Source organism: Lacerta agilis, chromosome 6, assembly GCF_009819535.1.
Source record: "Lacerta agilis isolate rLacAgi1 chromosome 6, rLacAgi1.pri, whole genome shotgun sequence".
NCBI classification, from domain to species: domain Eukaryota; kingdom Metazoa; phylum Chordata; class Lepidosauria; order Squamata; family Lacertidae; genus Lacerta; species Lacerta agilis.
This window is the reverse complement of record NC_046317.1, coordinates 12,803,035-12,819,131: the sequence shown is the minus strand read 5'-3', so window position 1 is coordinate 12,819,131 and position 16,097 is coordinate 12,803,035. Positions and strand designations below refer to the sequence as shown.

Genomic DNA, 16,097 nt, shown 5'->3' with positions numbered 1-16,097 from the left:
AGCAGGTAAACTGGTGAATGCCTTTTCCTCCCACAAGTGAATGAGGTGATGACAAGATGTTCAAGCGTTACACTAGTTTGGGAGAGATAACCGCAGAGAAACTCAGAGAATGAGGGAGAACCGAGGCATGGCAGAGACTGTCATAGCTTCAAGAAATATGGTTTATTCACCTATTTACTCACTCTGCATGGAGGGAGTCCAGATCTTATAGCATTGTCCTTTCAAGAGGGGCTTGTCCCCCACAACAGTGCAGCCCTGGAGTTCAAGGCATCTCTCCCAGCGAGCCTGCAGCCAACCTGCCCAAGATGGATCCCAGTCTCTCTCTTTTTTCTTCCCAGAACACACTGCTAAAAACACTGTTTCCCTGTCATCTCACACCCAGTTAACCTGGCAACCTTCCAAACCCCTAGCCTCTGTTCACACCTCAAGGCAAGGGGGAAGGACAGTTCTCTTGCATTACAATGATCCTGTGTTATTTCTTAATGGCCCTAGCTTGGCCAGGTCTTTTTGCGTAGGCTAGGCCAGGAATTCCTCTGCAGCTTGTATTTCTCCCTTCACATCCTAAATAACTGAAATCCTATCATTTATTAATTTCTAGGATTCAGATTTCTTGGGGGGGGGGGTCGCCCCCCATTTATAACACCATATATGCGTTTCACATGGCTTTTTGTTAACTAGCTATAGATCTAGCTGAATATGGGAGCTTCCTCTTCCTTCTGGCTGCATTCAGATGTACTGAAAAGAGGGCTTCAGACTCACAGTGAAAAGGTGTCTGATGATGGGCAATAAGTTACTTTTTACAATAAAATAAAATTAGATCAATTGCTTTGCCAGTTTTTTGTTTCATTCTCTCTCTCTCTCTCTCTCTCTCTCTCTCTCTCTCTCTCTGTGTGTGTGTGTGTGTGTGTGTTTGTGGTGTGTGTGTTTTAATATAGTAAAGCAGTATAGAAATTTTATGAAATAAATAAACAAACTCCTGGAGAATAGGTTTATCCACAGCTAGAAGCCCTGAGAGCTACATGGAAAAAAACCTGCTTATAAATTAGTAGTATAACCAGCATGTGAGGTTTGGAGCTTTCAAGGTTAAAGAAGCTCAACAGTACGCCCCTCCCACAGGGAAGAGAATGTGTCACAACATCTGGGGTATCTGCTGTATGCAATGTCTTTGTGATTTATGCAACGCACCGTTTATTTCCTGGTCAGTCTTACTTTTGGTTCTGACCGGAGCGGAGATGTCGTCCGAATCTCCCAGAGAGAAGCTCCGTGATTTATATGTCTGTAAATAAAGCTTACTTGCTTTAATCAAGCCAGACTTCGTGGGAGTTTATTGCTGGCACAAGGCACACATACCGTTGCGCAAGAAGAGGAAGTAAGAAGTTTGGAAAAACTCTGCTAAGACACTGGAGAAGCAGGGAAACGCAGAAGGAAGCGTAGCTGGACACCACTCCAAGTGCTAAACTGGTTTTGAGGCTTTTTCTAGACTGCTGCTTTATTGTGGGTACATTCTGCAACATGTTATGTGCACAGTAGCAGTGCATTTATTTTGCTTTAATTTGTTCTGCCATCCTTCCCCAGTGCTACCACCAGGCCCAAACAGAGGGCGGGGGGTGTCATATGGGTCAGCATATTCACAATCGCTCACCATTATTTAAATGCAAATACTTAAAATAAAACTTTTCCCTATGTATTTTTAAAAGCACTATTGTATATCTATATTTTCCATGTTGTCTTTATATGCACTTTATATATACTTACTTATTTACAAAACTTTGTAGATCCCCAGGGTTAAAAAAGGGGGGGGGCACATTATCTACCTGGCCCGGGCCTCTGCCTGGCTCTGCAAGGGCCTGGCTACTACGCTACTGATGCCTGAAGGGTCTGTGGCATAGCAAAAGCGGGACAACAAAAAATAAAATAAACTGGAATATTTGTGGCATAAAAAGCTGCGGTTTTCAGCAGGAAGTGACGGGAGATGCACTCACTGGAAATGCAGCAGTGTGACCAGACCCAAAATGTTTGCAGGTGCAAATGGTATTGCAAGAGGTTTGTGCGTGACCTCTCCAGTGGCTTCATCACGAGCACATAGATATGCAATCAGTACCGGATTTATGTATAAGCTAAACAAGCTATAGCTTAGGGCCCCACTCTCTTGGAGGCCCCCCAAAAATTAAAGAAAAAAAAACCCTGGATGTACATTTCCAAAATATAAGATAAAAAACAAATAAAATAAAACCTACATACAGCAAGAGTGTTTTGTGTTGTGTACACTCCTATGATGTAAGTAATGGGCCCCGCCTGCTAGACTGCTCCCTAAAATATCACTGGTTTGCTCATTTATAGGGTGCCTACATTCTGCATGTGCAAATGGCTTTAGATACCTATTAAGTCCATAAATTACCATATAGCATATATTCAACACAAAAACAACTGGTTGTTGACAAAGGACTTGTTGTTGTTGTTCAGTCGTTCAGTCGTGTCTAACTCTTCGTGACTCCACGGACCAGAGTGCGCCAGGCATGCCTGTCTTTCACTGCCTCCCGCAGTTTGGTCAGACTCATGTTGGTAGCCTCAAGAACACCGTCCAACCATCTCATCTTCTGTTGTCCCCTTCTCCTTGTACCCTAGCATCAGGGTCTTTCCTAGCATCAGGGTCTTTTCCAGGGAGTCTTCTCTTCTCATGAGGTGGCCAAAGTATTGGAGCCTCAGCTTCAGGATCTGTCCTTCCAGTGAGCACTCAGGGTTGATTTCCTTCAGAATGGATAGGTTTGGTCTTCTTGCAGTCCATGGGACTCTCAAGAGTCTCCTCCAGCACCATAATTCAAAAGCATAAATTCTTCAGCGATCAGCCTTCTTTATGGTCCAGCTCTCATTTCCATACATCACTACTGGGAAAACCATAGCTTTAACTATACAGACCTTTGTTGGCAAGGTGACAAAGGACAGCTGGACTTATAAAGGGCCCCATTACCTTCAGTAGCTTAGGGCCTCATCAAACCTATATATATGAGCTCCCCCAGAGGTTTCTGCCTGTGGTGGTTGGAAAGAGCAGATTAGACTTGATGGATCCTGTTCTGATTCTTCCTGGCTATATATTCAGCACTGATTTTTGTTCAGAGCTGGTGCAGCTGGGAGGGCTGATCTAATCCTGGGTTAGAAATGCCTGGAAAAAGAATACTTCTTCCAATCCCTCTTTTACCCCCTTTTACTTTGGCATTTTTTTTGGGGGGGGTCATTATTTTTCATTCCCTTTGAGGCCAGTGGCCGACTTTCTAAACCCTCTCGGTTTCAGATTAACGTGGGGCCCTTGGGGAGCCCGAGTTCTGAATCTGAGCCCAAAACCAGATCACACCAGCCTGCTCTAAATTTGCAACGCGACTTCTCCACTCCCCCACCATCCAATAAAAGCCTTGCAAAATATTCCATGAAAGCGAAATTCAGTTTGCTCATGTTATTATTATTAGCCGATCGTTGGCCGGGGCATTTAATTTGCATTAATGGAACAAAGTTGTCATCATGACTCACGTATATATTTTCTACTTTGCAAGCCCTGGAAACTTTTATCCAAATTGGGTTCCCCCCCCCCTTTTATTTTCCGGATTAAAGGTTTTTGTAGGCTATAAACTGCAAAAACAGCAGCAGCAGCAAAAGCCACAGCTTAAAATGTCAAATGGAATCTCTGGGTTAATGGGCTTGAGAGGATTATGATATGTTGATATGTTTTCCAGATAACCCAAAAAGGGCATCCTTCCTTCAACAAATGTAGATTTTGCAAACAACAACAACAACAACAACAACTCAACAACTTTTGTCTGAATATGGCAACCTTATTTAAAGATGAATGTTGATATTGTGTGAACTCTTTGTAAAATGTGAATCAATGAGGCACAACCTAGGGAGCAGGTCATTCAGGACTAGAAGCTATAGATTTAAAATACCAATAATAAGGAAAGCAGAATAACACATTTATTCCACAATTGGGTTGCCCTTCCACTGTCCTTGCAAAGAATTACAGTACAGTACAGTACAGTACAGTACAGTACAGTACAGTACAGTACGGGACGTGGGTGGCGCTGTGGGTTAAACCACAGAGCCTAGGGTCGGAAGGTCGGAAGTTCGAATCCCCGCAACAGGGTGAGCTCCCGTTGCTCGGTCCCTGCTCCTGCCAACCTAGCAGTTCGAAAGCACAAAGTGCAAGTTGATAAATAGGTACCATTCTGGCGGGAAGGTAAACGGCGTTTCCATGCGCTGCTCTGGTTCGCCAGAAGCGGCTTGGTCATGCTGGCCACATGACCCGGAAACTGTACGCCGGCTCCCTCGGCCAGTAAAGCGAGATGAGCACCACAACCCCAGAGTCGTCCGCGACTGGACCTAATGGTCAGGGCTCCCTTTACCTTTACAGTACAGTACAATACAGTGAAAGAGAGGCAGAGGGAGAGATGTGGTGATGATCTCAAGTCTGGCAAAGAGATGCAAACAACTGAAAGCTACGTGAGGTTCCTTTTTCTTGTTATTGTGGAAGAAATTGGTCACAGATTATGCAACCAAACAAAGCAATCGCTCCAAGACAGAGAGCTTGTGGGAATCGCTATGGTAACATCTGGAATGGATGTTTTGCCTCATCTTTGTATTTATGTGAGTGTGAAGCACAAGGTTTGTGTATATGTCTGCACATGGGAGCCACGGAAAGGTTAAGTTGGCAAAGATGCTCGCTGTGTCTCAGTCCTCACAAACAGAAGATATCGGAGACGGGAGACCCATTTCTGATGGAATGTGCTCCTGCTCTGGAGAATGCTGTTTGCGCTGATCGAAGGGCCTACTCTTCAAGCTCCTAAAAACCACTTCTGAAATTTTAAATTTGTATTTTAGAAGGCAGATGCCTAAAACCCATGCCAACCTTGCTACGGCTCGCCCCCCCCCCCATCCTAGTTAATACAGCAACCTGTGTGCAGGGCCGGACTTTGGTTTTTCAAATTTCAGTGGCGCCCTGTGCCAGCCCAAAATTTGGCACCCTCCACCTCTCACTTTCCATTCAGCACATGCAGTATGTCATAGCTGTGATGCCTTGTGGCGCCGCCGTTGGCTCGGCACCCACTGTAGGGGAAACAGTTGCACTGTCCTATATCCACCTCTGCTCTGTGTACATTGATGGGTGGGGTGCAATAAGTACCCCAGGCTACCACCCTATGGCCACACTGTTGCACACCACTCCGGGACGTGGGTGGTGCTGTGGTCTAAACCACTGAGCCTCTTGGACTTGCTGATAACAAAGTCAGCGGTTCGAATCCCCACGACGGAGTAAGCTCCCGTTTGCTTGTCTCAGCTCCTGCCAACCTAGCAGTTTGAAAGCAAGTTCAAGTAGATAAATAGGTACCGCTGTGGCGGGAAGGTAAACGGCATTTCCGTACACTGTGGCTTCCGTCATGGTGTCCCGTTGTGCCAGAAGCAGTTTAGGAAAGCTGTCCGTCGACAAATGCCCGCTCCCTCGGTCTGAAAGTAAGATGAGCGCCGCAACTCCATAGTGGCCTTTGACTGGACTTAACTGCACAGGGGCCCTTTTCCTTTTCCTTTACCACCCTAATCTCTAAGTGGTGAAAGACTCTGGGAGTTCCAGGCGTTTACCTAGTGTTGAGCTTCTTTGGAATGTGGGACACATCCTGGAGACTGTGTCATCTTTGGGATATATGGTTTATTTACACATATATGCAACCTGAGCCTACGATGGAGGGGCTCAAGGCCTCAACATCCCAGAAGGTATTGCTTCTACCATAGCCACAGCCTTGGATTCAAGCAGAAATCAAGCATTGTTCTTTCTCTGGCTTCTGCCTGCTTCTAGCCTAGCTCTCTTACACATCTCTGGCTATTGTCCTTCTCACTACCAGCCAAGTATGGAAAGGGGCCCACCCATCTGTCTTCTGGCACACAAAGGACCTATAGTTAACTCGCCAAGAAACTTGCCTGGCTTCTTCAACAATGAAATCTCACAATACCATTTTTGCCAAGCCACCTGATGCGTAGCCTCTCCAATTGCTGCTAGCAAGACAGGATGTCACCTCTAGGCCTTAGTCTCCATTTCCCCACAAAAACCTGAGGTACAGGTGAAACTCAAAAAATTAGAATATCGTGGAAAAGTCCATTTATGTAAACAATTATTTTCATTAGCTTGTTGTTGTTCAGTCGTTCAGTCGTCTCCGACTCTTCATGACCCCATGGACCAGAACACGCCAGGCACCCCTATCCTCCACTGCCTCCCACAGTTTGGCCAAACTCATGCCAGTCGCTTCAAGAACACTGTCCAACCATCTCATCCTCTGTCGTCCCCTTCTCCTTGTGCCCTCCATCTTTCCCAACATCAGGGTCTTTTCCAGGGAGTCTTCTCTTCTCATGAGGTGGCCAAAGTACTGGAGCCTCAACTTCAGGATCTGTCCTTCCAGTGAGCACTCAGGGCTGATTTCTTTAAGGATGGGTAAGTTTGATCTTTTTGCAGTCCATGGGACTCTCGAGTCTTCATTAGCTACTGGAGTTTAATATATGAGATAGACTCATGACATGCAAAGCGAGATATATCAAGCCTTTGTTTGTTATAATTGTGATTATTATGGTGTACAGCTGATGAAAACCCCAAAGTTGAAATTGTTAATTTGGGGTTCTCATCAGCTGCACGCCATAATCATCACAATTATAAGAAATAATGGCTTGACATATCTTGCTTTGCATGTCATGAGTGTATCGCATATATTAGTTTAACCTTTTAAGTTGAATTACTGAAAGAAACGAACCTTTCCACGATATTCTAATTTTTCGAGTTTCACCTGTATATTACCACCTGTGCTCTCTGCTCAGTATTTCCCTCCGCTATCAGGAGAGGAAGTTGCGGTCTGCAGTAGCCCTTCAGAAGCTGCAGATGGAACAAGCAATTCATAATGATCTTGTTTCTGGAGAATGGCGGCAAAGAGCCAAATGCAATGATTGTCAGGATGCCCAGAACACTGGCCTGGGCTATTATTACACGTCTCCCTGATTTATTAGGGCGTTTCGGGTTATTTTAGCTGCTCGCAACAAAAACTTTTAGGACAGCCTTCAAGTACAGTTTGAATTTTCCGCCTTGTATTGTATTTCAGAACTAAGGATACTGCTGCCAAGGTAGCCCATAAAATGCCTTTCAAACTGGCTCTGTCTGGTTTGTCCACGATGGTGTCAGGCAACATGGACACCAGGCATGCTGTTGACATAGCAGTCCATGGGTATTTGATACTTTCTGCTATTCCTCAGGGCTGCCTGACATTTGAAAAAAGACTATCAGCAAAATGTGCCCTCCTCCTGGAGGAAAACCTTTTGTAAAGTCTGGGACTTGCAATGTGATGTTGCTGTCCTTATCAATGGTACAGCTTGACCGAGACAGATATCCATTAACACAGAGGGCGGGCAATGTGATTTTAGGTTTGTTGACACAAGTATCTTTTTAAAGGCTGAAGTGCTTTGAATATTTAGACTGAAGTTCAACTGGAATCTACTGAAGTTGTTTCTCAGGTTACACTATCTCTTTCATTTACAGTCGCTTTGTTCTCATTTAGAGCAGTGTGTTCTGTTTGGGGTTTCACCATGAGAGGAGGATAGTCACAAGCCGCCATTTTTTCCAATTAGTTTCTTTTCCAAAAAGAAAAAAATAAGAATGGGTGAGGGGAGAAGATGGAAAAATCAAGACAAAGCAGGGGTGGGGAAGAACGGAAGAAAACTATGAAAATACAGGTAGGTGGCCGTGTTGGTCTGCCATAGTCAAAACAAAAAAATAAAATAATTCCTTCCAGTAGCACCTTAGAGACCAACTTTGTTCTTGGTATGAGCTTTCGTGTGCATGCACACTTCTTCAGATACCTCATACCAAGAACAAACTTAGTTGGTCTCTAAGGTGCTACTGGAAGGAATTTTTTTTTATTTTTCATATGAAAATAAACATGGCCATTGGTTCTGCTTTACAGAAAACAATCCTCTATTTGAAATGTTCCCCCCCCCCTAAGCAGGCACACAAGCCACCAGGACTTTCCCACTGTGGTGCAGTAAAGTACATTGTTTACATATTTATTACTTCATGGAAAAAGTTGCTATGGTTCAGTCTTGAAATAATTTGTATTTCTCATATTGCTTCCTTTTTGTTGGGATTTCTAAACCTCTTAGACGTATATAAATTGGCAGTACAGCGGTACCTCGGGTTAAGAACTTAATTCGTTCTGGAGGTCCGTTCTTAACCTGAAACTGTTCTTAACCTGAGGTACCACTATACCTAATGGGGCCTCCCGCTGCCGCGCGATTTCTGTTCTCATCCTGAAGCGAAGTTCTTAACCCAAGGTAATATTTCTGGGTTAGTGGAGTCTGTAACCTGAAGCGTCTATAACCCGAGGTACACCAACAGTATTTCTGCTTAAATCAAAAGGCGGCTGAGGAATGTTGGGACAAAACAGCTTGCTAATTTGCAACATTACTGCATTGCAGGTTTAATCGCCTTGGTTTTAAGGGGCTTATCCTTTGAAATGTTTTGATGTCAATAGCCTGCCTTTCCCTCTCCCCCCCCCCCCAACCCCCAGGAGCAGAAGAAAAGAGTGCAATAATGTTCTAGTAAAATAAAAATAATTTATTAAAACATATCTGCTATTCAAAAGGACAACTTCCCTGAAGTTTGTCCTCAAGTCAGTACTTTCAGCATGGGTAGGAGTGTTCAACACAACCAGTCTATCCACACACACACACACACATTTACAGCTGTTATTTTAAGTCTGGGCTAAGTTCTGCTCCACCTGCACCTTCATGCAGGCAAACTTTGACCCCAGTTAAGCAGCCAGTCAGCATGCTCTGTTTTAAGTCAGTCATCTCTGCGTGAAATGATAACAGTTAACGTCAGAATTTATGTTGAGCAGTCGCACATCTGTGCAGAGATGCAAGCTCTGTAGGGAACCCACATGAGGAACCCTATAAATTATTATATGCTGCCAGTTGTTTAGGAAAAGTAGAGACAGCGAATTATTCAAAGCATTTTCTATGTCCCAGAAAAAGTCGGTCTGCGCAGAGCTACTCCAGAGCTTATTTATTTTAGCAAGGGAGGCCGATCTTATCTGGCTTAAGAGTGTCAACGCATCCACGTTGATAGATGGATCTGGACAACCCAAAATGCGTAAGACGCTCCTTGCCAACAGCATCTTTTTAATGGAAAAGGAACTTTCCCTAGTAACTGGCCAGCAGTTTCACTTGGTTTTCCTTGTGGACTATATTATTGCAGCGCGCCGGAATCTGAGAACTGCCAGAGTCAATATATGCCCATCCTCCGTGGAAAAATATAAGTTACATTTGGGCAGATCTCCTGTACAGTCAGTTCATTTCAGTCCATCCGGCTTGCAAAGGCATGGGCTTCCTCCTTAATGGAAAAAAAATGGCACTCTCTTCCATTTTGCTTCCTCTTCCCTCCCGGACTCGGAGTTCATGTCCCCTGAGGCTCCTTATTGATTGGCATTTTACACAACTCCTGGTAGAATTCAGACTCCAGGAACCGTGGATAGGCATTATTTTCCATCAAGCTGTAGACTCTCTTCTGGGCTGTGCTGAAGCAAGTGTCTGTAGCCTCTTGGAGGTTCTGAGCAATGGTATTCTTGGTCTGAAAGTCTATGTTGATCTGAAATTAAAGGAAAAAAAGAAAGAACATAAATTGCCCATTCTGGATCAGACCCGAGGAATCATTTAACCTAAACCTCTACTCAACAGTGGCTAGCCAGCTGCCTCGAGAGATTCACAAAGATGAGAGACCTTCAAAACTGCTGCTTACTCCCAGGATCTAATAATCGAAGGTAAACCGTCTCTAAATTTGGAGACTGCATTTAACTGCTATGACAAATGGTAACTGGCGGAGAAATTCAGGAATGCATATACCTGTAGGCCTAACTGTTTTCAAGTCATCAAAGCCAAAGGTCATTGCACCCCCTCTTGCAACAAGGAACTATGTTCCTGCATGCCCACATATTTCTACAAGGCCAAGCAAGTTGTGGATGAGCAGAATTCTCCTATCCCTCTGCACTGTGAACACCAGTAGAACGAATATAGCTTGTGAGCGGTGGCATTTTCCATTTGGTACACATTAAGGGGAGCTACAAACCCACCAGACTCATGGTAGCCAAGACTAGGGCTGGTGGTTTTAGGACCAGTGGGACTTTTAACTGGGTAAATGATGCTACTCTTTTTTTCTACTTGTAAAATACTTTGCACCAATCGTATAACATGACGCTTGGCTGTGTACAGACTGCAGGAAAGTCCCTTGTTGTGGTATGCTGCTACTTATATTAAGTGCCTTATAAAAATTGGATGTACAGGAGACCCCTTGACGTCTGTTAAGTTTCCCATAGCCTTCACCTTAATGAGAATGTGACGTCCACACCTTGCCTTTGGTAAGTTACAATCTCACAGCCTAAGAACTTGTAGGGCCTATTTTAAGTTGCATTTTTCTTCTAACTGTAAACTCTGGACTGAAATACTACCGGTAGGAGAATTGTACATGGAAACCAATCTATCAGATCTGTATGGATTTGAACAAGAGTTCTGGAGCAGGCGTTTACAGAGTAGCCTTCCCACAAACTGGTATTCTCTAGGTATTTTGGTACGTCTGGAAGCTACCATACTGAAGAAGGATGCTATAAAATCTGCTCACAGATGAAACTTTATTGTTATGATACAGTTGTTTTTCAAGTGGATTCCTTCCCTGGGAGTAATTACAAATGCCAAATAGCTAGCAAAGTGAGCCTGGGAACGAGTAATTCTAATGATGCCACTGAAAGGAATAGGAAGTGATAGGAGAGTGAAAAAAAAAAAGAAATAACTTGGGAAGTTCTGCTTACCTCCTTGGGAGCTTCCTTTTCAATAAAGTCACTGTAAATCTTCTTAGCCTTGGCGGTCATTTTCTGTGGGGACTTCGTTTTCTTGAAATCCTCACAAGCCAGCCAGAAGTCAATGTTCTCTTCACAAAACTCAGATTTCAAGAATGCTCTGAACGCTGCCAGACCATCTACAAAGGAAGGTGAAAGAGATGGATTAGCTCAAAACATCCCAGGAATGCTGTGTGTATATATGCATTGCCTTCATACGTCTCTCTCTTGTTCAGTCTGCAACTTCCCTGGATCATTTAAATAAAAAGTACCAGAACTCTCCCCCACTTTAAAAAAACAGGGAGTATGAGGAATCTAAAGTGACCAGCCAATTTTACATTCTGTATCATATATTTTTTTAAAAAATCAACTTGTGTTCTTTTCCAAGAAGTCTTGAAAGTGAAAGCAGAGAAAACATTCTACAATTTCTCTCCTGCCGTTTTGAAATTGTATATTAACCTTTAGATGTTTATGGAACAGCTATGAACTTCTGGAAGGTATCTGCAATGGAAAGGCTGACTCAAGAGTCCACTCGGCAGCGAATGCCATATAACTAATGAGAAGTCTGCATTTTTTCATTAGCTTAGCAAGTAAAGGCACAGCTGCAGAGTGAACCGAGTTCCCATGCAGGAGCTCATAGAGGAACAGATCAAAAAAAGGATCTTATTAATGAGAAATGTGCATCTGAGCATAGCTTTTCTTACTCATTATAACCAACGCTAACCACTGGAGTGCACTGTCTGCAGGAAACCTTAGCCAAAGTTCACTGAAATCAATTAAAGGCTCCTAAATATTGCAGGAGCTTTGAATTGAACCAATAACAGGGCACCTTGCAGTCTGGAGACTCTTTTAAATGCAGCGGTCTATTGGAAAAGACTACATTTTAAGCCAGTGGTGCTACATCTGCATATGGCACAGAGTGTCCAAACAGTAATAGACACTAACTGAAGTTGGAGGGCAATTGGTACCCCATAATAATCAGCTACTTGGCAGGTGCCTAGTGGAAAACCCTGGATTACCCATCAAGGCATTTCGCAGTCAGCCAGAAAAAGTACACGGGAGATTACAGGAATGGATTTTTAACAGTACCCAGCTGTTCTGCACGGCACATGCAAGAATCCGGGTTAGTGGAGCCTGAATCTGTGCACAACTGAATATGCGCACAACTGCTTTACTGTCCCATAGTGCGATCAATCGCGAGGCTTTTAAATGAGGCTTTTCCTACAGCGTGCAAGAACGCTCAGCACACCGCCTTGCCACGTGCAGGAAGAAACTGCTCTCTTTTCTTCACTGCAGATGTCTATTCCCCATCTTACATAGCTCCAAAGGAATGCAAGGCCAGCTAAAAATACAGGCTAGCTATGGAACTGCAACACAGCAGAGCTCTTGCCATGGGAAGCGCTGTGGAGTTATGCCTGGATAGAATCATGCTTTCTATGAATATGGGTCCCAAAGCAGCCACAAACGCTCAAGGGAACAGCTATCTCCTATCTTAGGGAGCATATTTTCCAGGAGAACCCTCACAAAAGGAGTCACTATTCTTGTGTGTTAAATGAACTTACATTTGTTAGCAAGCAGCTCATCAAATGCTTCCGACCATAGCTGGGCTTCCTCGGGAGATGGCCTGGAAGAAGAGAAGAAAAATAGGATGATTATTATTACTATGGTTTTGGTAGTCTATTGCATAGGTTTTTAAAAATAAAAATAAAAAAATCCACTGGTGAGGAAAAAGTGAGATGCATACCTAATAAATGCCTTTTGCTGCCCTTTCTTGTTGGCCTTTGCAGTGGTAGAACTGGAAGAGTTCTGCAGGAAGTAACTCAACCGTGATTTCCAATCTTTCATGCTAAAAAGGAAACAAAGAAAAATCAAGTTCAACTAACTGTACCCTTTGATTTTAGAAATGCAAAGAAGTCTGAATCTGCCGCTAATTAACATAAACCGAGTTCTGCTTGCTTAACAAAATTCCCAGATTTTAATCTGGCACTCGATTTATGCCCAATAACTTTTTATCTCTGTAACCCAGCTGAGCTTCACACCTCAAGGCTTTTCATGACTAACAAATGTGTGAACAGACTTCCACTGAAAAGGCATTATTCTTGAGCCCTGGTGGCCCATTCAAGCACATGAAAGTTAGTTCTTGCATATTCATTATTTGATGAATGCATCTGCACAACAACGAGTTCAACGCAATATTTTTTTAAAAATTACTTGCTCATGCCTCTTTCCCTTCACACAAAATGCTAGACAGAATTAAGATGCAGACTCCCTGTTAGTAGAATGGCAGGAGATTTTGCTTTCTTGGAAGTAAATTCCGCTAGGACACACAATGGATCAGGTTCTGAATCTCCCTTTCCTGTTGGTATCTGGAACTATCACTCAGGCTTATATTTGCATGGTGCAGCCAATCTAATATTAGTACAATACTGCAAAATCTTCAGATTGATTCTGCAGAAGATGGACAGCCTTGGCAACTCTATCCTGCAGCCAGGAGATGCAGAATGCATTTTAAACCATGCCAAGCAGCAGACAGATTTACAGGTTTTTCGATTTTGCACAACAGGCATGCCCTGCAACGTTTGAAAGACAATACTGACTGTGTTTTTTAAAAAGCACAACGCTCCAAACATCAGCTGCCTTCCGCTCCAATGGGGGGGGGGGACTTATTTCACCAAGGTTTGCAGTATGACTGAATTGCATACTTCCTCCTCACGCTAAAACAAATGGAAAGACCCTTTTGAAAGGACCGATCGTCTCTCATACGCGCCAGTTCTTAGTTCATTCAGAACGTTTGCGGATCAGACTTTCAGAAACAAATTCTTTTCCCATCCGGAATACAAAACTCCCAAGGCAATGGGATGCTAGGGTGCTTTATGTGCATGCAAAAACACACTTTGTTAGACAACACTGCTTGGAATGAAAGGCGGTCCAGCCACAGCGAAGCAGCTTTAAGCCCCATAGGAAGAGTATTAGCTGCAATTCCTGGGAGCTTGTGGGGCGCTGCAAATTCCTGCCACCCTACACACGTATTCTATTAAGTCTCCCTGCAAACAGTGAGGCTGACTTCAGTAAGGAAACTTTAGGCTGAACTGTAAAGAGAGCACTCTAGGACATTCCCAACGGTCCTTTGCAAAACTGCTTCATGCCTGTCCCCAAAATCAATCACACCTGCATCCCCTACAAGCCTTAGACTACGCTCCGCCGGTGCCGGACAGCGCAAGCCTCTGAGTTGAACAGAACCCTTCGCCCCAAACCGCTCTGCCTAACTCCCTAAACTTGCGACAAAAAACCCCCTAAGAAAATAAAACGAAACGAGAAGAAAGGAATGCACATCATCTTCGCGGAGGGGGGGGGGATTCCTTTTACCATCTCCAGCATAACTTTGCTCCAGCACGAAACATTTCGATCCAAAAAAGAAATCTGGCTTACAAGTAACCCCTTCTCCCTCAAAGAAAACCTGCCTTTCTAATGGTCACCCATTGGATTCTTGCCTTTTTAACTTACATGGTTCTCTTCATCTTCCCTTTTTTCTCTTCTTTGCTCGGGCAGCTGCTGGCGCTCCTCTCCATTGGGCTGCAGTTGTGCTGGAGAGCCAGAAACATTGCACTCTGCATAATCTTTTTCGCTTCGAGGCGCTTCCCCGAGCTCTGCTGCGAGATACTGTAACTGCACTTGAGCCAGGGCTCGCCTTTTATATAGAGGAAGGCTGGCGAGGGCGGGGCTTCGGCCTCACGCCTTCCGCCCGCTGATTCGCTTAGCGCAAGGGTGACAGACAGCCCAGGACACCTCCCAACCCAGGGGCTCGCCAGCACAGGCTCTGACGCACGCAGTGCGCTCGCGTCTTGCACAAAAGCAGCCGGGCTGGTGCAAGCGCTTCCCTCCTCTCTTGCAATTCTTAATCTTTTGTTCTCTCCCCCTCCCACCCCCAACTTAACAACAACAAAAAAAGACTTTTGAGAGACTTGCTTTTTTGGCAGCTGGAAATGGGCAAAAAATAGACCTCACGAGTCGCTTTCAAATTGGGGGTGCGGTTGCAGGAGATAAAAATATTCCGGTGACTTTTCTGCTTTGCAGCTAGGTTGATGGCGAGAGCCTTATATGGTGTTGATTTCATTTTATTAGGAGAGAGCTTGCAAGAGACGTGAGCGGGGCTGGGGTGCACCCGCACATTTTAAATATCGGTAAATTCCCACCGTCAGCCTCAGATTAAACACAACGGGGAATAACACCCTGTGATACTTGTAGGTAACAGTTCCTGGAATCGTGCACGTTTAGGTTGCAATCCGTAACTATAAAGTCCAACAAAAACCAGCGGGGTTTGCTCATGAGTAGACATGCGTAGAATTGCATTAGCTTGTGCACGTTTCTGCCCCTTTTCAAAGAGATAAACCTTGCCAAAACGATATTTGTAGCACAAGCATCGCTTAAAGCACTAGCTCCTGGAAATGCAATGTTTTGAACCTGGGTTGGAAGGGATTTTGCTCCCTTCTTTTTGGGTGGGTAGTTTTGCACAACCTGCCTGTGCTTGTCTTTATCCCACGTTGCTGTGTCTACAGAAAAATACTCCCAATGAGCTACGAAACTTTCTTATACTTAACCTGTTCCCTGGATGGAACCAAGGTTCACATGCACACACAATACAATGCACATTTAGTCCGTTAGGAAACCAGGTCAGTTTGATCTGAACCAGGGTTCAGATTCCACTGCACCCCAAAGACTGATTACTGGCTTGATTTCAGACTGCTTATTCTCAGTGTTAGGTTCACATATTCACAAGAGAAATGACAACTGAGTCCTGCAAAAAATAGAAAGAAAGAAGGAAAGTTGCAGTGTCATTTTCAGACAACTCTCACAGGACACTCCATTTTAGCCACATAAGTCTTGGCATTCTGAGAATCATAATGAATTTGGTATTAGTAGCAGATTTTACCTTCTCTCTTTGATCTCCACAAATCAGTGAATAAAATCCTGAACATTATTTTTGTTAAAGGAGGGGGGCGCTCTTTAATTTCCCTTGTCTTTATGCTTGCACTTTGCTCAGAAATTTGGATCTATTCCTTGCTATGAAGATCTTTGGCCAGCAGAGTCTGATCTGAGACTTTTGGTCTAACATCATTTAGGCATGTAGCATTTCACATTTCCATTCACTGCTTTACTACTTGTTTGTCCTGAAACTTTTCTCTGAGCGGATACCTTAAT

At 44.0% G+C, this 16,097-nt stretch overlaps 1 protein-coding gene across 1 annotated transcript; it reads right to left on the bottom strand.

The window, feature by feature from the left end:
* Positions 1–8,760: 8,760 nt before the first annotated feature.
* On the bottom strand, positions 8,761–14,567 carry RGS2 (regulator of G protein signaling 2). The gene is made up of 5 exons (XM_033151394.1): positions 14,403–14,567; positions 12,643–12,744; positions 12,461–12,522; positions 10,872–11,038; positions 8,761–9,658 (listed from the first exon to the last, which is right to left on the bottom strand). Exons 1-5 carry the CDS (start codon positions 14,510–14,512, stop codon positions 9,467–9,469), a joined length of 633 nt encoding a protein of 210 aa, XP_033007285.1. The 5' UTR covers positions 14,513–14,567; the 3' UTR covers positions 8,761–9,466.
* Between the last annotated feature and the right edge of the window lie 1,530 nt (positions 14,568–16,097).